Here is a 21,728-nt window from a genome sequence, read left to right on the forward strand (position 1 = left end):
TTTATCTTCTCTCATTTTTTTTTCTTTTGTTTAAAAGTGGCAAAACCTTGTATTGCTTGGATGAAAGGTAAAAGGGATGAGACAAACAAGAAAAGCAAAGAGGAAAACTTTCTAAACTTGAGAACGCAAACTTTCACTTTTATGGAATCGGGGCATTCTATCTTAATGTGGAAACAAAACTAAACAGCCAGGACTTCTTCTTTCTTCCTACATAGTACTACCTAAGAAGTACCAAGACAATATATGTATATATATATATACCATTAACTTCATTTCTTCTTGTCTTGCTCTCATCAATTTCTTGTTTCTTTCTCATAAAGAGAAAATATTTCTTGGGTTTTTTTGGTCCTTTTCACGAAAAACTAGTGCAATAAATGGCTGGAGAACAAGAGAAATTATTGCTGGATGAACACAAGGAGAACCATTTCACAGCTGGAGAAATTGTTCGTGACATGATTATTGGTGTTTCTGATGGCCTAACAGTCCCTTTTGCTCTGGCTGCTGGATTGTCTGGTGCTAATGCTTCATCATCCATCATTCTCACTGCTGGCATTGCTGAGGTTGCTGCTGGAGCCATTTCCATGGGACTAGGAGGGTGATTTCTATTTCCTTTTTCGATTCTTGATTTGTTTCCACATCTAATTTCCTCACAAAATAAAGTTTGGTCCAAATAGTAACGAAAATTATGCTGCAGAAACAGTCAAATAGGACTGATTCTTACATGCATAGGCTCGTATATTGGTAGACCAATAAGATGCAATGGATGCACTGAATATTTTCCTGTCAGTTAGGTACTGTTCTAGGATGGACTGAGAATATTTCGTCCTTCTTTCTTCATTTCTCTTTCTTTTTATGTATAATTCTTGGGTTTTTCTTTTCCTTTACATATTAATGAAAAACATTTATAAAAAAAAAAAAAGCATGTAATCCCTACCCAACTGGGCTGGCCATTGGCATAGGGCATGAAGAATATGGCCAAAGATGTATACCAATTTCAACAGGTGCATCATGCATTTAGATACACAACACACAGATGGATATGAAACTTGTATATAGTTTGGTGTCAATTTTATGCAATTTTTACCACATAACTTCAATTGAAGTGCTAATTTTTCATATGTATTTAGTTATCTTGCTGCAAAAAGTGAGGCTGACCACTACATGAGAGAACTCAAAAGGGAAGAGGAAGAGATCATTGCTGTACCAGATACAGGTTTGAGTTTTGATTTTTTTTTTTGAATGGATTTTTACTCTTAATCAACCAACGATATTTACTGTCTCCATTTCATGGATAAATCAACAATGCAGAAGCAGCAGAGGTCGCAGAGATATTGTCCAGGTATGGAATTGAGCCCCATGAATATAAGCCAGTGGTGAACGCTCTGAGGAAGAACCCACAAGCCTGGCTTGATTTCATGATGAAGTAAGTTTAACTTTGACATGCATGACATAAAAGCGCCACATGTTACAAGGATAACCACCAAAAAAAAAATCATCAATTTCTCATATATTTTTGTCAGAATTTTTTACAAGATAAAAAAGAAACAAATTTGTTCATGAAATGTTACAGGGCTAACATTTTCCTACAAGTAGAATGAATCCATAATGTGACAAAATAAATAAATAAATAGAGTCCAATGTGATTTGCATAAACCAAACCGCAGATCAAAAATTGAGACTAACACCAAAACAATTTTCTTGACAATTTCTCAAATATAAGAGGATTCGAATGGTGCATGTCACAACTATAGGGAATAATTTACTTTAACTTTGCAATTTAAGAACTAAAATGTTTTTTGGTTTTGTTGTTATTTAGTGGCAATCAACTCTATTCTTCCTGAGTATAACAATTCCGAGAAACAATTTGTTTGAAAGAGCAACAAAGAAACTAAGTAGAACCTAGTCCATTAATGTCCCTTTCTGTTTCACCACTAGATAAGTTTCTTGAATTGACTAGGTTAAGGATTTTGTTTTTGTTTTTGTTTTTGTTTTTTTTTGGGGTCAAATGGAGGTCGATATACTCGAAACCATATTATATAGAGACATTTTGGAGGTATGGTAACCACCCATATTAGGCACCAAGACTGAGTTTGAGAAAACACAATAGTTTTACTTTTTAATGAGGTGAATTAACCATTTAGAGTAACAAACACTTGTCTAAACAGAAGTATGACTTTCCTAAGCACGGGTACACTTTTTTCTTTAAGGGTATTATTTCTGCGTTCAAGATTCTTGCTTTTATTCTCCAAGAATTTGATTGGCGTTTTACGAGTCAAGCTATTAAAATTTCAAGCAAAATGCAGATTTGAACTCGGATTGGAGAAGCCAGATCCAAGAAGAGCACTGCAAAGCGCATTTACCACTTTACTGCAACAAATGCAATAAAGAAAAAAGAGGGAACATGGCTCATCAATTCAAAGCCACGTAATGATGAAAATCAATCATGTTAACATGCTGGCCTTAGTCCCACCATCCAAAAAGCAAGAATGGAAGAATCCAAGCCTTTTTTTTTTTTTTTGGGTCCAATCCATCCTACTCCATAACTCCCATTACTCTCTCCTATATGGTATCTGTTTATATTACTGTGTCTTTTTGTGTGAAAATTTATAGTATATATATGGTTCTTTCACAGTCTACAACAAAAGCAATTTTTCAGTCTCAAAATGCAGAATCTACACTTGGCTTTTCTCTTGCTCACTTCACTTTGCTTTGGTTCACTGGCATTTTCATTCAGCCAAGACCAGCAAGATTTTAACCAAGCCAAGAACTTTGAAGGATCTTCTAACCTTGTGAACCTTCAATATCACATGGGACCTGTCCTAACCTCACCGATCAATCTCTACGTTATATGGTATGGCCATTGGAATCCAGCCCATCAAGCCACCATCAGGGATTTCCTCTATTCCTTCTCTTCTCCAGCTCCATCCCCTTCTGTAGCAGACTGGTGGCGAGTTGTCCAGCTATACACCGACCAAACCGGCTCAAATATCACAAGCAACATCATCCTCAAAGGAGAATTTTTCGACTGGAAATACTCTCACGGTACGTACTTGACTCGCTTGTCAATGCAATCCATCATCAAAACAGCATTATCCTCTCGTCCCAATGCACTGCCACTGAATTACAATAACGGGCTTTATTTGATCTTAACATCTTCAAATGTTAAAGTCCAAGAATTCTGTAGAGCTGTTTGTGGCTTTCACTACTTCACATTCCCATCCATTGTTGGAGTCACTGTGCCTTATGCATGGGTAGGGTACAGTGGCACGCAATGTCCAGGCATGTGTGCTTACCCTTTTGCATGGCCTGAATACTCCGGCAAGCCGCCGCCGAGCGGCAACGGAGGGAACGACCTGATGAAAGCACCAAATGGGGATGCTGGTGTTGATGGGATGATCAGTGTGATTGCTCATGAGCTAGCTGAGGTCTCGAGTAATCCTCTGGTGAATGCTTGGTATGCTGGGGATGATCCAACTGCCCCTACTGAAATTGCTGATTTGTGCTTGGGAGTTTATGGGACCGGTGCTGGTGGTGGATTTGTGGGAGCTGTGTATAAGGATTCATGGGGGAATGGATTCAATGTCAATGGAGTCAAAGGCAGGAAATTTCTTGTGCAGTGGGTTTGGAATCCTGTCAGGAGAAGATGCTTTGGTCCCAACGCCTTGGATTAATTAATTAATTAATTAAGCAAGTATGGGGTTGTCATTATTCTATCATGTACATATTTTTAATCTCTAGTGATTTGATAATAAACATGGCATGCTTTTAAATTTTTTTTTATTGTTTTTTTTTCCTAGAATGTTGTACTAAAAAATTTCATTGATTATGGAATACAGTTAGTTTTTTTTTTTTTTTTTTTTTTTTTTTTTGAAGTGAAGGAATTGAAATCAACCTCACAACTTGCAGGCACTCTAATTGGTTCACTGGTGCTATCACCTTTACAATAATAAAGTCTGTGTAGGTACTTAGTTTGGTGTTAATTTATGTGTTTACAAATTTACGCTTATCTCTATTATCAACCAACACACAAATCCTACTCAACCAAAACTACCTTCCTCTAGTTCTCACGTTCTCCCTAATTAACGATTTTTTACTTCCTAGATTATCTTCTAAAAGTCTCCATTCATCTCAAGCTGATCAACCTTTTCTCCCAAATTTTAATGCTACTTCATATGGCACATTGGACATATTTCTGTATAATACACTTTTGATTATATATTACATAAAATGGTTATATTCACTTGCACTATTTATGTGGTTAATTTTTCAATTAAAAGTAATTTTTTTTTGACAAATTACACATGCATCGAGTGTCTCGATAGCTCGTGAAGTTGAATGCTTGGAGGGTACATTTCATGATTTTTATAGAAGTTTTGAGGGGCAAAGCTAATTTTAATAGGATTTTAACTGTAAAAATCTAGAATTGAATTAAGGAAAAAACGTTATGGTAATATCATACAGTAACTTTTTTTGACTAGGAGACCATCTTCGCATTAAGACTGCTTTTGCTTTAGCAGTATTAAACATTAACTCGACAAGATATGATGATATTTTTCCCTGGTCAATTCGTAGCTTGTCTCTGAACTGTGGAGATAAACAAAAAAGTTGAAGAAAAATCAGAAAGAAAGAGAGACAAAAGAACGAACGAACGAAGGACTCTGAACAATTCCATCAGAAATTAGAATTAAAGCTTAAAAGAGCCACGTTTACGGGGTTAGGTGGGAAAGAATCTTATGTTTTATTCGTGTTTAAAAAGCCTAACACAGCCCTTTTTTTTTATACACCGTCAGTCAGTCAGTGTAGATATTTTTTTTTACACTGTAAATTTAGATTATGTTACATAATATGAATTTAAAATTAAAATTCAAAACACGTACATGTGACATATATTCAAAATTGTTAGTCTGAAAAAATCATTACGCTGTCAGTGTATAAAACAAAAATTAATTTTTATAATAATTTGAGAACTTGGTCCTAGGTTAATTTACCTGTGCATGGTTGTAGATTGCAACTCTTCTTTCGTTAAATATACCTTGTTTTCTTTTGATTTTGGAGGGAAAAAAAAAATTCAGAAGATGGGTACTTTATTACTTAGCCGGGCCAAAGATGCCGTAGAAGGACGTCCAATTCTGTCCGTCCAAAAACCAAAAAAAAAAAGGCTTAACTGAAGTGTCCATAAAGTAAAGCAATAGGCCCCCAAAAATCTATTTTCCTAGAAAGCCCAAATTTTAAGACAGATTAAACAGTCTACGGACGCTGGAGCTGCTCGATCCACGACCCTTACGGCTCGATTCTCTCTCTCTCTCTCTATTGACCAGTACCTTTATCCATATTAGTCAAACTCATCTCTATTCTCATAACCTCTATAGTTAGATTCTCAAATTTTTTCCTCGTAAAGTTGAAAAGTTGAACAATGTTACGGTGTCAATAATTATGATAGCGATATAATGTTACCGTGGGTGTCAACAGAAAGAAAAGATCAATTCTAATAGAAAAAAAAGATCAATTCTGATCTTTTATGTCAAATTTCTTTCTAGTGCTGTCCACAGTAGAAAGAAAAGGTCAATTCCACAGTAGAAAGTTTCATAAAAGGATTTCCCAATCATGAGATTGAGAAAATGACTACCGAATTCAGTGAAAGTAACCTGCTTGGAACCCGGAGTTACAGCTTCGTTTACAAAAGGTAATGATCATGCAATAGTGCAATGTGTGTCATCGTAGCCTACATCTACCTCTGAAAATTGTGGAGGCCTGATATCCCACCTCATGCCCTGAAAATGATCCGTCATTTCGCACCTGGACCACCACCCTGTAGGCGGTGACCGAGTCCATACAGCGGCAGAACCATGGTTCAAAGACTCGGCCGAGTCCGAGACAACTTAACTGAGTCATCACCGTTTCGAGCCTTTCCGATACGATACCCGACGATACGATTCTGAGATACTTGACTCACCGAGACGTCACCGTGAAGGTTTGAAATGGCCGAGTCACACCAAATCATTTTGAATCATCCCGAGTCAACTTGAATTATTATTATTTGCACTAATTTTTTAATTATTTTTGTTTATCATATTTTTTTTAAATAAATTTTAGAATATTAAATATTTCAAAAATTCGTGTCTCGCCGCAACCGCGACTAATATACCGAAATCGATGTGAAACGGTTCGGATCGCGACCGTAGCTGCGACCACGACTTTGAACCATGGGCAGAACTGGACACCATTGACTCTGGGTATATTCTTCCCGTATTAATTTCTTCAGGATGCCAACTTTGTTAGCATTAAATGCTGTGCAATTGGCTTTCCATCCTCCTGCATTCTTTCTTCGGTTTCACAGTTGTTGGCCAAGTCACCGTTGCCATCATACTTAATAGCTCTACCCTGCATGTCTTCCTTCTTTCTTGGTCAGGATGAATGGCCTGTGAAGCCATTTTCACGTACTAGTCTTTAACTATTTAGTACTTGATTACGTTATGCATTTGTTAGTCAGACTTCACGGCATTTCTATCTTTCACGCTGTACAAAAATGCGCAGCTGGAATTGCCTATAAATAGAGGCATTTGCAGAGGCTTAGCGTCACCCATAGCCACTAGAGACATAAATTCATTTGGGGAATTCTCTCCCTTTTGTATAGCATTTTCTTATTCCTAAATTTTGTGTTCTTCTTCGTTACGGTGGGTTTTGCTCACCTTCTCCTGTAAATCTTTGTGTCATTGTCTTTCATTATTTTGCTCCGTATTTTATTATAGCCTTCGTTATTACTACTTTTGTGGGCTGTCAAAACAAACTTTTAGCGAGTCAAAAATCTATTTTGAACCAAAATTTGGGGATGGATAGAGCTTGCATCCTTTATTCTGTTTTGTTCTTGTCTCTTCACTATGCTACTACATCTGCATTATCAAACAATTCTGATCACTCTGCGCTTCTTGAGTTTAAGTCGCATATTTCATTTAGCTCTGAAAATGTTTTCCTTGAGAAGAACTGGTCTGCATCGTCCTCCGTCTGCAGCTGGATGGGAATCACTTGCAATCCACGCCACAATAGAGTTGCAGCCTTAAACATTTCTGGCATGGGCCTAGATGGTGTCATCCCTCCGCACATAGGAAATCTCTCTTTCCTCATTTCCCTCGATCTTAGTGACAACAGTTTCCATGGTAATCTGCCCAAAGAGCTAGCTCAGTTGCGCAGATTGAGGCTACTTGATTTAAGGCAGAATAATTTCACTGGGCCGATTCCAACAACTTTTGGTTCCTTGGCCAAACTCCATTTCTTGTACCTATCTTACAACCAACTTTCAGGTGGGATTCCATCCTCACTTTCCAATATATCCAGATTAGAGAAGCTAGATTTGCGGATGAATTTCCTACAGGGGAGCATTCCAGAAGAATTAGGTGATCTTCGTTACTTGACATCGTTAATCCTGGAAATTAACCAGCTTACAGGTCCAATACCAGCAAGTATCTTCAACATGAGGTCGCTGGAAGTCATTGCTTTTACAAACAATAAACTGTCTGGTAGTCTTCCGACAGATATCTGCTCCAACCTTCCTAAGCTCAAAGGGCTTTATCTTTCCATTGGTGAGCTAGTTGGCCGAATTCCTCCAAGTATAGGGAAATGTTCACAGCTTCAAGTTTTGTCCTTGACGGCTAATAGACTTAGCGGAACCATACCAAGAGAAATTGGGAACTTAACTCAGATTCAACAGTTGTTTCTTGGTGGTCCTGGATTCGAAGGTACACACTCCTGCAGCAGGAGGATGTTACATAATTTTGCATACTTATTTGGTGTTGGAACTCACTGACTTTGCCCAGGAATTCAAATGAGATATATCATATTAATAACAGATTTAATCTTTGTGACAATTTTGCAGGTTCAATACCAAATGAGATTGGAAATCTTCAGAGATTGGCAGTGTTTGGATTAGATTCGGGCAGATTAAGTGGCTCTATTCCTGCAAGCATTTTTAACATTTCAACACTCCGAATCTTTACATGTGTGGAGAATCTTCTAAGTGGTAACCTTCCCTCAACAATGGGCAAAGGGATGCCAAATCTTGAAGAAATCTACATTGGAACCAATAACCTCAGTGGAAATATACCTGCTTCAATCTCAAATGCTACAAAGCTCACTGTTTTAGACCTTTCTCATAACAATTTCAATGGTCCTATACCCAGTTCAGTTGCAAATTTAGTATCCCTAAGCATCCTGAACCTAGCAGTTAACAGTTTGGTACTTGAATCTTCATCTTCATTATCTAAATTCCTCACTTCTTTGACAAATAGCAGAAACCTTAAAGAACTTTCAGTTTCTGGTAATCCTTTAGGTGGTACAATTCCAGCTTCCGTTGCTAATTTCTCAAACTCTCTCCAGAGTTTTTCAGCACGTAGGTGCAATATCAGTGGCAAGATTCCAGAAGAAATAGGCAACCTCAGTAGTCTTGCCCTGATAAACCTATCTGAAAATGACTTGACTGGATTCATTCCAACAACAGTTGATGGTTTACAGAGCCTTCAACGGTTGTATCTGGACAACAACAAAGTAAGTGGATCACTCCCAAACAATATATGCAACTTGCCAAAGCTTGGTGAAATGGAACTGAGCAGAAATCAAATCTCAGGTTCTGTCCCTTCCTGCATAGGTTACCTCACTTCTATGCAGAATCTGTTTCTATCTTCCAACAATTTCAGCTCCAATTTACCTCCAAGCTTATGGACCATGAAAAATCTTCTGAGGTTTGAGGCATTTTCAAATTCACTTAGTGGCCTTCTACCTCCTGAACTAGGAAATCTAAAGGCTATAACACTGATTGATTTGTCGCGTAATAATTTTTCAGGAAATATTCCAAGCTCTGTTGACGGTCTGGAAAACTTGATTGACCTTTCCTTAGCTCATAATGCTCTAGAAGGGCCTATTCCAGATTCATTTGGCAAATTGATAAGCTTGGAAGCACTAGATTTGTCTCATAATAGGCTAAGTGGAGTGATTCCCCAGTCGCTAGAGTCTCTGGTGTACCTCAAACAATTTAACGTCTCCTTCAACCAACTAAGTGGACAAATTCCCAACAATGACCCTTTCCTGAACTTCTCAGAGCAATCCTTTATGTCTAATGCTGCACTATGTGGTGATCCTCGATTTCAAGTGCTCCCATGCCCCATAACTAATTCTTCCCACAGAAGAAAGAAAAGATCACTTCTACTCCTTTGCATTCTTCTTGGCATGTCATCACTAATTCTTGCATCAGCTCTTGGATTTGTATTCATAAGATGGCGAAAGAAAAAGGAAGTTACAGTTCAAACTGATCCATCACCTGTGGTAACATATGAAAGGATTTCATATGAGGAGCTGGAAAATGCAACTAATGGATTCAGCGAAAGCAACCTGCTTGGTGTTGGGAGCTACAGCTCTGTCTATGAAGGCATACTCCCCGGTGGCACTCTCGTGGCAGTGAAAGTGTTTAACTCAAAATTTACTGGAGGATTGAAAAGTTTTGATACAGAATGTGAAGTACTTCGTAATGTTCGTCACCGGAATCTAACAAAAATCATCACTACTTGCTCCAACATGGCCATGGACTTCAGAGCCTTAGTACTGGAGCACATGCCTAATGGCAGCCTCGAGAAATGGTTGTATTCTCACAACTACTTTCTAGACATCCTGCAGAGGTTAGATATAATGGTAGATGTGGCATATGCATTGGATTATCTCCATACCGATTATACTGCAACAGTGGTGCATTGTGATGTGAAACCTAGCAACGTCTTGCTTGATGAAAATATGGTCGGACATCTCTGTGATTTTGGCATTGCGAAATTACTAGGTGTAGGAGGAGTTGCAGAGACAAAAACCCTGGCGACAATTGGTTATATTGCACCAGGTAATGCCATCACCTCCACTTTTAATTTGCCTTCTGCCTTCTCCAATTTGGAAAACCTTTTATTGACCCCTAAATGTTTAGCATCAATTCTTGGCTCTAAGGCTACACGTTGTTTTAAAAATTTTTGGATTTACTGGTGCAGAGTTTGGATCGGAAGGAGTAGTTACCACAAAGTGTGATGTTTATAGCTATGGCATTATGTTGATGGAAACTTTCACCAGAAGGAGACCTACAGATGATGTTTTCTCTGGAGACATGACTCTCAGGCATTGGATTAAGTCATCATTTCCAAGTGCAATTATGCAGATTGCAGACTCTAATTTGCTAAAACCAGAGGAAAAATATCTTGATGCAAAGGAGGAATGTTTGTCATCTATCATGGAGCTAGCATTGGACTGTACAGCAACATCACCAGACGCAAGAATTGACATGCAAGATGTTCTTTCAGCACTCAAAAAAGTCAGAATCCAGTTTCTAAGAGGCTGTGGCGGGAGTTGTTGAATTCTATGCAGTAAGAGACAATTTTGACATCCACATCATATATTATTTGTATTACAGTGATGGGGCCTCCCAAGTTCCATTTGAAACAAATTTGCCATGTAGTAAATGAGTAGAAATGGGGCGTAAATACGTTATAAGTAGAATACAAGAAGAGTATAAATAAGAGATTTCAGGGTCGAAACTTTCAATTTATGTATATAAAAAAAATTATAAGTAGAATATAAATAAATTACAGTGTGATGTAAAAGAAATTGAAATGATCATTTTATCCCCGAAATGGAACTTGGGAGGCCCACATGCTATATCCCAAATTCACTTCACCTTCCGCCCCTCCCCCCCAAACCCCATCCAGCCACCCAAAACTATATTTATTGATTGTTGACCTATGGCTTAAGGTTCATCATTACACAATTATGGTCAAAAGGATGAAAAAGATAGACCGGGAGATAATGAGGAAAAATTAACGTTGTAGTAGGAACTTGTACTTCAAAGTTGGAAAGTAAACGGGCAAAATGAACCAACATACTGTTAAGAAAACAATCCAAATAGCTAAGAGATATGATGCGAGCTGGTCTTGGCTTAATCGGTACTATCCTTAGGGGCCAATGTATCGAACTCTCTCCTATGTTCAATTTCTTGAAATTTTTTTCTATCTTCTAACAACTTTATTTCTTTCCATAGATTTCAATTGAAATTTTTCCATACAGGGTAAATTTACTTAGTGAACGCAAATTTGCTAACTTTGTTCAAGATTAAGTATCTTTTATGAGAAAATGAATTATTGTGTTCTTTTTTTGTGCAATTAAAAACAAACACGTAATTTTAAGTGTATAGGGTTGCGATCTATGATTCTAGAGACATACTTTGACTTGTGATGGTGATCGGAATCGAATCTATCCAAAGCTTTTCCTACCATGTAATTTATGACCACATGAGGTAACCAAGTTCCAGCCTTCTTGAAGCAATGTGGAAACAAAAGCTGGGGCGGCAGAGGAAAGCTGGTAGGTGGGTGTATTTAGGTGAAATGAAGCAACTAGTTTGACAGTTTTCAACAATTAATACATCTACATGCAATCAATATCTATTTTCTCCCACAACATGAGATGCCCTAAAATAATTTTCTCCACATAAGTTGGTTCGTGGATTCCTACTTTAGAGTGGAAAATCAAGCGGGGCAAAGTCTCAAGACTAGAAAGCTACTGGGGATTCCGCGTAAAACTTGTCTTTGTTTATTGGAGAAGTCGAAGGATATTCGATGTTTATAATAAGTAAAGATACTGGATAATATAGCTAGAGGACAAACTGCTAAATTTCGAAGAGCATCAAGATTGACCCTATCTAGTTTTTTGGTTCTTGTCCTGCATTCCTGTCCTCTCTGATCATACATGGATGGCTAGTCGTCCCAGTAAGAACGTTGATAGCTGCTTAACTATTTGATTTTGATAAGGTTTGCAAGGATGATTGCTGACTAAACATTTCATATCAGAAGAACAGAAGTTTGTAGTAGAAAATCTGCTAGAAAATGCCTAGTAGATGAAGATAGTAGCATCTAGTTTTTGGTTCTTGTCGTGCATTTCTATTCTCTTCGATCATTCTTGAAAAGCTTTTCGTCCCATAGGAACACGACAGCCGCTTCTTAATTATTGTTCAAGTTCTGTTGGTTATTTGAAGCATAAACAAAGATATTAAGACTATATTGAGGGTTGAAAAAGGAGTTTGATTTCTTCATTCATCAACACCCTATTTATAGTGCTTACAAAGAAATAAACTAAAATAATTTCAGCTAACAATTCTCTAGAAAATCTCAACAACACCTACTTGATAACATGATCTTCTACCTAGCAAATCTTAGCAAAAATATTTGATCCTAACAATAAGACTTATTCTTCTACCAATTGAATGATTCTGATATCAAACTTAATCTAATAAAATCTGTAGGAAAAGTTGGCATATCTCAACACTCCTCCTTGGCACTTTTACTGCAGATCCCCAACTGTCTTCTTAGGCATTCAAACCTTGTTTTGGACAAGGCCTTCGTAAAAATATCTACAATCTGATAATCAGTTTTGCAATGAACTAGAACAATTTCTTCATTCTTTTGAACTTCTCGAAGAAAATAATATTTAATTTTGAAGTGCTTAGTCTTCCCATAAAACACTGGATTGTTGGAAATAGCTATAGCAGCTTCATTATCAACAGAAATTTGAGTAGCTTCTTGTTGAACTTGATTTAGATCAGCTAACAATTTCCTAAGCCATAAGGCTTGATTAACAGCGGCCGTAGCAGCAACATATTCTGCCTCAGCGGTAGATTGAATTACCACATCTTGCTCCTTAGAATTCCATGAGAAACATCCAGAACCCAGGTTGAACAAGTATCCAGAAGTGCTCCTCATATCATCATATGAACCAGCTCAGTCACTATCTGAATAGTCATGTAACTCTAATTTTTTTCATTTTTTGAAACAAACTCCAAAGTCAGCAGTGCCTTTGACATACCTGAGTACTTTTTTTGCAGCTTTGAAGTGCAACTCACTTGCACAATGCATAAATCTAGACAGTAAACTCACAGCATACATAATATCAGGCCTTGTTGCTGTAAGATACATCAAACAACCTACAAGACTTCTGTATAGGCCTTTATCAAATTTGGCAGCTCCATCATCTTTACTAAGCTTCTCGTTCTCCATCAATGGAGTGCTAATTGATTTGCAACTTTCCATATTAAACTTTTTCAACATATCTCTTGCATATTTGTGCTGACTTACGAAGATTCTTGTTGAGATTGAATAACCTCCATGCCAGAAAATAGAACATCTCTCCCAAGTCTGTTATTTCAAAGGCTTGCTTCATCTGCTCCTTAAATTGATTTACCAAGATTGGCTTACTTCCTGTGACAAGCAAATCATCAACGTATAGTGAAATAACAATTATATCATCATTGACAATTTTTACATAAAGAGTTGATTCACTCAAACTCTTCTTAAATCCAATCTTCAGAAGATGATTATCAATCCTACTGTACCAGGCTATTGGTGCCTGTTTTAGGCCATATAGCGCCTTGTGAAGTGTGTACACCTTGTCTTCTTGACCTTTCACTGCAAATCCTTGAGGTTGCTCCACAAAGATCTCCTCCTCTAAGTAGTCATTTAGAAATGCTGACTTGACGTCAAGTTGGTAAACTCTCTAGTCCTTTTGAACTGCAAGTGCTAGGATCAATCTGATGGTGTCAAATCTTGCTACTAGTGCAAATGTATCCGAGAAGTCCACTCCAAATTGTTGAGCATATCCCTTGACGACCAACCTTGCCTTGTGCTTGTTGATGGAACCATCAACATTTAATTTGGTTCTAAAAACCCACTTTACACTAATGGGTTTCTTGTGAATTGGTCTGTCCACAACCGCCCAAGTCTGGTTCTTTTCAATCATTCTCAACTCCTTCTTCATTGCCTCGATCCACTTAAGTCTTTGGCAGCTTCTTCATAATCTGCAGGTTCAAGAACTGCAACATTACATTTGTTATAAATGTCAGAGAGTAATTTGGTACCTCTAATTGGAATATGATCTATTGATTCATCAATATTCTTCTCCTGCAATTCTTTAGATTCTGATCCCTTGAAATGTTCAACTTTGGAATTGATCCAGTCCCATGTTGCGTATTCATCAAAATGGATGTCTCTACTAACTACCACTTTTGCAGTCAAAGGTTGATAAACTTTATAACCTTTGGTACTGCTGCAATAGCCAATTAGAATCCCAACTTCTGCCTTTTCGTCAAGCTTGCCTCTCTTTACATCAGGAATATGTGTGTAGCAAATGGAGCCGAACACCTTCAAGTTTTGTACTGAAGGTTTATATCCAAACCAAGTTTGAAACGAGATTCTACCATTCAATAATTTTGTAGACAACCTGTTTAAAAGATACACTGCAGTATTGACAGCTTCTGCCCAAAACTTCTTTGGCAATTTTTCTCAAACAACAAACACCTGGCCATCTCCATGATTGTCATGTTCTTTCTTTCACTTACTCTATTTTGTTGTGGAGTATAAGTGACAGTTAATTGATGTTCAATTCCTGCATCTTCACAAAATTTGTTGAACTGATTAGAAGTATATTTTGTTCCATTATTTGACCGAATCACTTTAATCATCTTGCCACTTTGATTTTCAATCCAATTTTTAAACTTCAAAAAAATAGTAGCAACCTCCTGTTGCCATTTAATGAAGTAGTTCTCATTGGACCACATACATCTGTGTCAACAAGTTGAAGCCTTTCTGAAGCTCTCCAAGATTTGTTGTGAGGAAATGACAATCTGCTTTGTTTTCCCAACTGACAAACTTCACAAACTCTACCTTTATCTTCTATAAAAGACAAGTCCTGCACAAGACTATTCTTATGCATGTAGTTAAGTGCAAAATAGTGATAGTGACCCAATCATTTATGCCATAATTCAGCTTGATCCATTAAACTTGGGTATGCACTTGAACCTGCTTTCAACCAATTTAGAGAAAAACTTTTTCCATTCATTTTTACTGAAAAAAGTTCACCTCCATTTTGATCATAAATGACGCAACTCCTATTTTTGAAGACAACGGAATAATTTTTCTCAAGCAGCTGCCAAACACTCAACAGGTTTTGATTAATTTCAAGTACATATAAAACATCATAAATTATTTTAGTACCTGAACCATAATCAATAACCACATTTTTTTTGCCTTTCACCCCAATACAATCTCCATTTTCAATTTTAACTTTGAAAATATATGATTTATCCAATTCTTTGAATATGGACTCATCATATGCCATGAGATGAGTACAGGCACTATCAATTAGCCAAACTTCACTGGAGGTCTTGCTTGCAAAGCAAGTGACCACAAATAATTACTCCTCCTCTTGTTGGTCAGCTACTTGAGCATGTTGGTCTCTTCTGTTATTTTTGCATACCTTTTCGACATGTCCCTTCTGATTGCATGACCTACATTGGATGTCAGGTCTCCACCAGCAATATTGTTGCAGATAGGAAGTCTTTTTGCAATATGGGCATTGAGGAAAGTTTCCTCTTCTTCCTTCATCTCTGTTAGACCCACCTTCTTTCTTGCTTTTCTTGCTCCACTGCTACTTCTTTTCTTTGCCACCTTGTTGATTTTGAATTTTGTCTTTCACCTGAAAAGCATCTTCTACTGCTTCCTCCTTTCGGATAGCTCTTCTCTGCTCTTGTGCTTGTAATGCATTGATTAGTTCTGGCAAAGTGATTTGAGACAAATCCCTTGAATCTTCAAGGGAGGAAATCTTGGTCTCAAACCTTTCAGGTAAGCTTACCAAGACTTTCTCTATAACTCTGCTATCTGGTAATTATTCTCCAATCAATCTAATTTTATTCACAACATCTAAGAGTTTGTCAGAGTACTCTTTGATGTTTTCTGTGTCTTTCATCCTAAGGAGCTCAAACTCTCTCCTAAGGTTCAAAATCTGCATTTGTCTTGTTCTGTCATTGCCTTGAAAAGCCACTTTGAGAGTATTCCAAGCTTCCTTTGCAGTTTCACAAGTCATAATTTTTGTGAATATTGCATCAGAAACTGCTGAATGAATGCACGTCATAGCTTTTGATCTCCTTTCGACTGCATCTCTATGGGCTCTCATTTCTGCAATAGTTGAATCTTCCGATAATTCAGGAACATGATCTGTCTCTACCACATCCCAAAGATCATTAGCATCTAATAGGACTTCATTTTGACAGCCCAGATTTAGTAGTTTTCACCAGTAAAATTTGGAGGATTGGACAAGAAGTTATTTCCTGGCATTTTGATGTTGAAAGTTTAAGTGTATAATTTTATAGTGAAAAGGGTTTCTCACCAAGTTCACTCACTCTAAAAAAAACAGGCCCTTAAGATTTAGGCTCTTGATACCACTTTGTTGGTTATTTGAAGCATAAACAAAGATATCAAGACTATATTGAGGGCTGAAAAAGGAGCTTGATTTCTTCATTCATCAACACCCTATTTATAGTGCTTACAAAGAAACAAACTAAAATAATTTCAGCTAACAATTCTCTAGAAAATCTCAACAATAACTACTTGATAACATGATTTTCTACCTAACAAATCTTAGCAAAAATATTTGATTCTAACAATAAGACTTATTCTTCTACCAATTGAATGATTCTGATATCAAATTTAATCTAATAAAATCTGTAGGAAAAGTTGGCATATCTCAACAAGTTCGCTAACTAAATATTTCACATCAGAAGAACAAAAGTTTAAAGGGATGCCAAATGGTAAGAACCTACAGATTGGCACTCTTCCATTTTTCTTGAATGGGAAGCAAATATGTGCCCTTTTAAGTGAATTTATCAGAAAGCACCCCACAATCCAAAACAATGAGAAATTTCCCTTGTTCCTCATCTGTACTTTTGCCATTTGCTCATGCAATTTCAGTTGAAGGAGTACACCCGATATATGAATATTGATGGTGTAATTAACCCTTTAAATACTTGTCTTGGTTTGATGGAAATATCGAAGGGCAATTTTTTTTAAGAGTATAATAATTGTGGGCATTTGATAATGTAGCTAAACTGTTAAAAAAATGCCAAGAGGAACAGATAAACACATCTATTTTGGTTCTTGTTGTGCATTAATTCCTGTTCTCTTCGATCACATATGAAAATCCAATCGTCCCATAAAAACATTCCAAGGTCTGCAAGGACGCTAGCTAAACATTGTCTATCAGAAGAACAAAGATTTGTAGAAGTGCCAAATGGTGATCAGAAGAACCAACTGTAATTGGTTAATTTCATGCTACAAATTGGCATTCTTGCTCCATTTTCTTTGAATGGGAAGGAAATGAGTGTCATTTTTAGTAATTTATCAGAAGATGCCCGTAAACTTCTTTTATCAACACTTCTTTCAAAATCCTAAACAATGAGCAATCTCAACTTGTTTTCCTTGTCTTTGCTTTTGCCATTTCCTCATGCAATTTCAGTTATAGGAGCAAGGATCCAACTGTTATCCCAATTTGTTGACATTGAGGGCAAATGCTTGCATTTTCCAATCCAAGACAATGAAAATATAAAGATAGAGTCCTTGTCTTTGCAAACTTGGCTACTTGTTTGTCCACTTACCTACTTTGTTAGGGACACATATTGTATATTCAACAAAGAATTTCAATGGATGGAAAGTGTGTCTACATTGCTGCATTATTGTTTGTTCACTGTCTTACATCTGCTTTAGCAGACACTGCTGATCAACAGCTCTTTTCACACTTAAGTCTGACATTTCTTTCAGCTCTAATAACTTTTTAATTAGAGAAAAACTGGTCCGCAGCACCATCGGTTTGCAGCTGGATGGGTGTGCTTTGCAGTTCTGGCAATAATAGAGTCGTAGCCTTGGATATTTCCGACATGAGCCTTACCGATAGCATCCCTTCACACTTGGGAAATCTCGCATTTCTATTTCTCTCAATATCAGTAACAACCAATTTTACGGAATCTGCCTGAAGATCTAGCTCAATTGAGCAGATTGAAGTGACTTGATTTGTCACAGAACAACTTTACTGGGAAAATTCCACCAGCAATCTTCAGTTCCATACTAGAACTCAAGTTTTTGTACCTTTTCACTGAACACGTTTTCAGGTAGCATTCCACCCTCTCTTTCCAATATGTCCAAACTGCAGGAGCTAGCTTTGGACCTGAATTCCCCAGAAGGAAGCATTCCAAGGGAAATAGGTAATCTTCGTTTTTTAACCTTGCTAAACGAGCAAGCTAACCAGCTTGCAGGTCCTATACCACACAGTATCTTCAACCTTTTTTCGTTGCAGTATATCGCATTGACAGGCAATCACCTATCTGGAAATCTTCCAGAAGATGTATGTTTTAATCTTCCAGAGCTTAAAGGCTTTATCTTTCCAAAAATGCATTATATGGCCTAATCCCCCTAGGCTTAGAAAAATGTACACAACTTCAAGTTCTATCCTTGTCTTTAAATGGATTTTTTGGAGGCATACCAAGAGAACTTGGGAACTTAACTCAGCTAACGCAGTTATTACTTGGTACCAACAATTTGGAAGGTACATTTCCTTCCCTAAAAGGAAACTGACGTCTGTTGTGTACTTAATTGTTGTTTTCTGTATTTTTTTTAAATATTTTTTGACAAGAAAAATGAAGATCAGTTATGGCTGAATAGTTCAACTAATCACAATTAGAATGTGCCCATTAGTTTCCACGAATATTTTGAACTTGATCCGGGTATTTGGTCTGTGCCATAGTCTTTAATAATTCTTTTTGTGCATTGTGACAATCGTGTAGGTTCAGTCCCAAATGAGATTGGGAATCTTCGCAGATTGGAAGTATTTGGAATCCATGACAGCAGGTTAAGTGGTTCCATTCCCAAAAGTATCTTTAACATTTCAACACTGCAACTGTTTTCAGGAGCTCAGAATCTTCTATCAGGAGGTCTTCCTTTCAACATCGGTCAAGGGGTGCCAAATCTTGAAGCCCTTTACTTAGGAAATAATGCTCTTAGTGGAAATATCCCATATTCTATCTCAAATGCATCAGAAGTTACTATATTAGACCTTTCTTATAACAGTTCGGTGGTCCAATACCCAATTCACTTGGAAATTTAGGATCCCTTGAAATAGTGAGCCTACGTGACAACAGTTTGGTGGTTGAATCTTCATCTTCAGAATTCAGGTTCCTCGCTTCTTTGACAAAATGCAGAAATCTAGCAAAAATTTATATCGGCGAGAATCCTTTAAACGGTATACTTCCAGCTTCCATTGGTAACTTGACCTCTCTCATGATATTTGATGCAATCAAATGTAAAATCAGTGGCTATATTCCAGAAGAAATTGGAAACTTAAGTAAACTTGTCGATCTAAGTTTAACTGACAATGACTTGACCGGATTCATACCCAAGACGGCTGAAGGTTTACAAAGCCTCCAGAGGTTGCACTTTAGCAGCAAGAAGATAAGTGGATCACTCCCAGACAACATCTGCAATTTGCAAAACCTTGGTGATCTGAATTTGACAGGGAGTCAAATTTCTGGTCCTGTTCCATCCTGCATAGGAAACATTACTTCCCTGAGAAATCTTTACCTAGGTTCCAACAATTTCAGCTCCAGTTTACCATCTAGCTTATGGGGGTTGAAAGATCTTCTGAGATTTGATGCATCCTCGAACATGTTACTTGGCCATGTACCTCCTGAAATTGGAAATCTGAAAGCTGCAATATTGATTGATCTCTCCAAAAATAACTTTTCTGGAATAATGCTATCTCTATAGATGGTTTGCAGAACCTGATTAATCTTTCCTTAGCCCAAAATGAACTAGAGAAGCCTATTCCACCGTCATTTGGCCAGTTGCTAAGTTTGGAGTCACTGGATTTGTCACCTAATGCTGCACTATGTTGTGCTGCTCAATTTCAAATGCCCCCATGCCCTATTGTTCCTCCCCACAGAAGAAAGAAAAGTTTGCTTTTGGTCGCGTTTATTCTTCTTGGGATTTCCTCCCTAGTTCTTGTATCTGCTATGGGATATTTTTGATACGATGGAAAATGAGAAGGCGAACTACACTTCAAACTGTGCCAATTCCTTCAATAAATCATGGAACGAACTCCTACAATGAACTTGAGAAAATAACGCAGGGATTCAGTAAGAGCAACTTGCTTGGCATTGGGAGCTATAGCTTGGTTTACAAAGGTATTCTCAGAGATGGACTGTTTCGGCTGTAAATGTGTTCAACCTGAAACTAGGAGAAGCTCTTAAAACTTTTGAAACAGAATGTGAAGTATTAGGCCATCTTTGCCACCGGAACCTATCCAAAGTCATTACTAGTTGCTCCACCCGACATGAAGTTTGGAGCAGTGGTGATGGAATACATGCAAAATGGAAGCCTCCAAAAATGGTTATATTTGGAAGACCACTTCCTAGACATCTTGCAAAGGCTAGATATAATGATAGATGTAGCTTCTGCATTGGATTATCTTCACAACGGTTATGATGCACCAGTGGTGCATTGCGATATGACGCCTAGCAACGTCCTGCTTGATGAAGATATGGTAGTGCATGTCTATGATTTGGTACTGCCAAATTATTAGGTGCAGAACCAGATGGAACTGCACATGCAAAAACTCTGGCCACAATGGGTTATATGGCACCAGGTAATACCTTCCCTCACTTCCAACTTCCCATTGCCTTCTCAGCTTTGAAAAATCTTTCGCTGTCTTCCATAGGTTTAGCATTATTCCTGGGCTATAAGGTTATAAATTGTCTGAAGAAAACTCGAAATCATTAATGCAGAGTTTGGATTAGAAGGACTGATTTCCACCAAATGTGATGTTTATAGCTATGGAATCATGTTGATGGAAACTTTCACCAGAAGGGGGCCACCTAGTGATGACATTTTTTCTGGAGACATGGCCCTCAGGCATTGGATTAAGTCATCATTTCCAAGTGCAATTATGCAGGTTGTAGACTCCAATTTGCTGAAACCAGAAGATGCTGGAGTGTGTGATATATATGATGAAGCTAGCATTGGCCTGCACTAACATGCAAGATGTCGTTTCTGCGCTCAAAAAAATAAGAATCCAGTTTAAAAGAAGTTGTGGTAGGAGTTTGAAGTAGGAAAAATTGTTGCATCCTGAGGTATCTTCCATGCCACAGACAATTCCACGCACTAATGAAGCTTTTCTAGAAACATTTTGACAGTGACTGATTTTGCATACTTTCATTCCTTTTTGTAATTTTTTTTTCCATTGAGTACTAGTTTCAAAGTTAGTTTTCATAGATCAATCTAAAGAGGGTTGGAGGGCGAATTTTGAGATATTGCATTGTAACTTCTACAATTTTATAAAGGGAACTGATATTCGCATTTTTTAATTAGATTCTGTCACTCCAATTCCTTCAATAAATAATATGCCCTCAACTAGAGGCTAATTAGGGAGTGCAAATATCAATTCCGTCATATGAGAAATTACTTTAACTCCTTATCTTGCCTCAGCTCTAGAAATTTTTATCCCCCACCCCTCTCCTGACTTTTCCATCACAAATTATAGTTCTTTCTACTCTTCATATTTATTTTTGATTGAATTATATGGTTCTTTGTGATATTACTTTGTCCATATGTAAGATTAATTTCCTCTTTTAACCATGCATATCATTATGCCAAAACCTTTTTACTTTTTGTCCTTTGTGCTTGGATACAATTGATGCAATTATTTTTCCACTTGTAGTAATTATAACAGGGGCTTTTACGTCTTAATCAACATTCTTCTTAGTTTAGTGGTCAGGAGACGTTGTACATCAGTATCAATCACCCAATACCAATTAATATGGGTTAATTTCAGAAACCTCCCTTGAG

At 37.3% G+C, this 21,728-nt stretch overlaps 5 protein-coding genes across 5 annotated transcripts; 4 read left to right on the forward strand and 1 right to left on the reverse strand.

Moving 5' to 3' along the window:
* The first annotated feature begins 80 nt into the window (after positions 1-80).
* On the forward strand, positions 81-2,464 carry LOC140014071 (vacuolar iron transporter 1-like). Its single transcript, XM_072064420.1, has 4 exons — positions 81-595; positions 1,128-1,213; positions 1,309-1,423; positions 2,304-2,464. Exons 1-4 carry the CDS (start codon positions 375-377, stop codon positions 2,383-2,385), a joined length of 504 nt encoding a protein of 167 aa, XP_071920521.1. The 5' UTR covers positions 81-374; the 3' UTR covers positions 2,386-2,464.
* A 58-nt stretch (positions 2,465-2,522) lies between these two features.
* Positions 2,523-3,875, forward strand: LOC140014070 (protein EXORDIUM-like 7). The gene has a single exon (XM_072064418.1). The coding sequence runs from the start codon at positions 2,664-2,666 to the stop codon at positions 3,669-3,671; it is 1,008 nt and encodes a 335-aa protein (XP_071920519.1). The 5' UTR covers positions 2,523-2,663; the 3' UTR covers positions 3,672-3,875.
* Positions 3,876-6,529: 2,654 nt separating this feature from the next.
* Positions 6,530-10,700, forward strand: LOC140014068 (uncharacterized). Its single transcript, XM_072064407.1, has 3 exons — positions 6,530-7,733; positions 7,871-9,874; positions 10,017-10,700. Exons 1-3 carry the CDS (start codon positions 6,830-6,832, stop codon positions 10,373-10,375), a joined length of 3,267 nt encoding a protein of 1,088 aa, XP_071920508.1. The 5' UTR covers positions 6,530-6,829; the 3' UTR covers positions 10,376-10,700.
* Positions 10,701-12,329: 1,629 nt separating this feature from the next.
* LOC140014223 (secreted RxLR effector protein 161-like) lies at positions 12,330-13,064 on the reverse strand. The gene is made up of 3 exons (XM_072064651.1): positions 12,874-13,064; positions 12,534-12,765; positions 12,330-12,428 (listed from the first exon to the last, which is right to left on the reverse strand). Exons 1-3 carry the CDS (start codon positions 13,062-13,064, stop codon positions 12,330-12,332), a joined length of 522 nt encoding a protein of 173 aa, XP_071920752.1.
* Positions 13,065-20,217: 7,153 nt separating this feature from the next.
* On the forward strand, positions 20,218-20,916 carry LOC140014224 (probable LRR receptor-like serine/threonine-protein kinase At3g47570). Its single transcript, XM_072064652.1, has 3 exons — positions 20,218-20,362; positions 20,467-20,529; positions 20,669-20,916. The coding sequence occupies exons 1-3, from the start codon at positions 20,218-20,220 to the stop codon at positions 20,914-20,916; spliced, it is 456 nt and encodes a 151-aa protein (XP_071920753.1).
* Positions 20,917-21,728: the final 812 nt, after the last annotated feature.

Source organism: Coffea arabica, chromosome 9c (genome assembly GCF_036785885.1).
Source record: "Coffea arabica cultivar ET-39 chromosome 9c, Coffea Arabica ET-39 HiFi, whole genome shotgun sequence".
In the NCBI taxonomy this organism is placed as follows: Eukaryota; Viridiplantae; Streptophyta; class Magnoliopsida; order Gentianales; family Rubiaceae; genus Coffea; species Coffea arabica.

Excerpts from the sequence above, each read along its gene's own strand:
- LOC140014070 (XM_072064418.1), top strand. The coding sequence starts at position 2,664 with ATGCAGAATCTACACTTGGCTTTTCTCTTGCTCACTTCACTTTGCTTT.
- LOC140014071 (XM_072064420.1), top strand. The coding sequence starts at position 375 with ATGGCTGGAGAACAAGAGAAATTATTGCTGGATGAACACAAGGAGAAC. Across the intron at positions 596-1,127 it reads ATTTCCATGGGACTAGGAGG|TTATCTTGCTGCAAAAAGTG; the intron begins GTGATTTCTATT and ends ATATGTATTTAG. Across the intron at positions 1,424-2,303 it reads TGGCTTGATTTCATGATGAA|ATTTGAACTCGGATTGGAGA; the intron begins GTAAGTTTAACT and ends AGCAAAATGCAG.
- LOC140014223 (XM_072064651.1), bottom strand. The coding sequence starts at position 13,064 with ATGGAGAACGAGAAGCTTAGTAAAGATGATGGAGCTGCCAAATTTGAT. Across the intron at positions 12,766-12,873 it reads GCTGCAAAAAAAGTACTCAG|GAGCACTTCTGGATACTTGT; the intron begins GTATGTCAAAGG and ends TGATGATATGAG. Across the intron at positions 12,429-12,533 it reads TAGCTATTTCCAACAATCCA|ATTGTAGATATTTTTACGAA; the intron begins GTGTTTTATGGG and ends ACTGATTATCAG.
- LOC140014068 (XM_072064407.1), top strand. The coding sequence starts at position 6,830 with ATGGATAGAGCTTGCATCCTTTATTCTGTTTTGTTCTTGTCTCTTCAC. Across the intron at positions 7,734-7,870 it reads TGGTGGTCCTGGATTCGAAG|GTTCAATACCAAATGAGATT; the intron begins GTACACACTCCT and ends ACAATTTTGCAG. Across the intron at positions 9,875-10,016 it reads AATTGGTTATATTGCACCAG|AGTTTGGATCGGAAGGAGTA; the intron begins GTAATGCCATCA and ends TTACTGGTGCAG.
- LOC140014224 (XM_072064652.1), top strand. The coding sequence starts at position 20,218 with ATGAAGTTTGGAGCAGTGGTGATGGAATACATGCAAAATGGAAGCCTC. Across the intron at positions 20,363-20,466 it reads ATTGGATTATCTTCACAACG|GTGCAGAACCAGATGGAACT; the intron begins GTTATGATGCAC and ends CCAAATTATTAG. Across the intron at positions 20,530-20,668 it reads AATGGGTTATATGGCACCAG|AGTTTGGATTAGAAGGACTG; the intron begins GTAATACCTTCC and ends TCATTAATGCAG.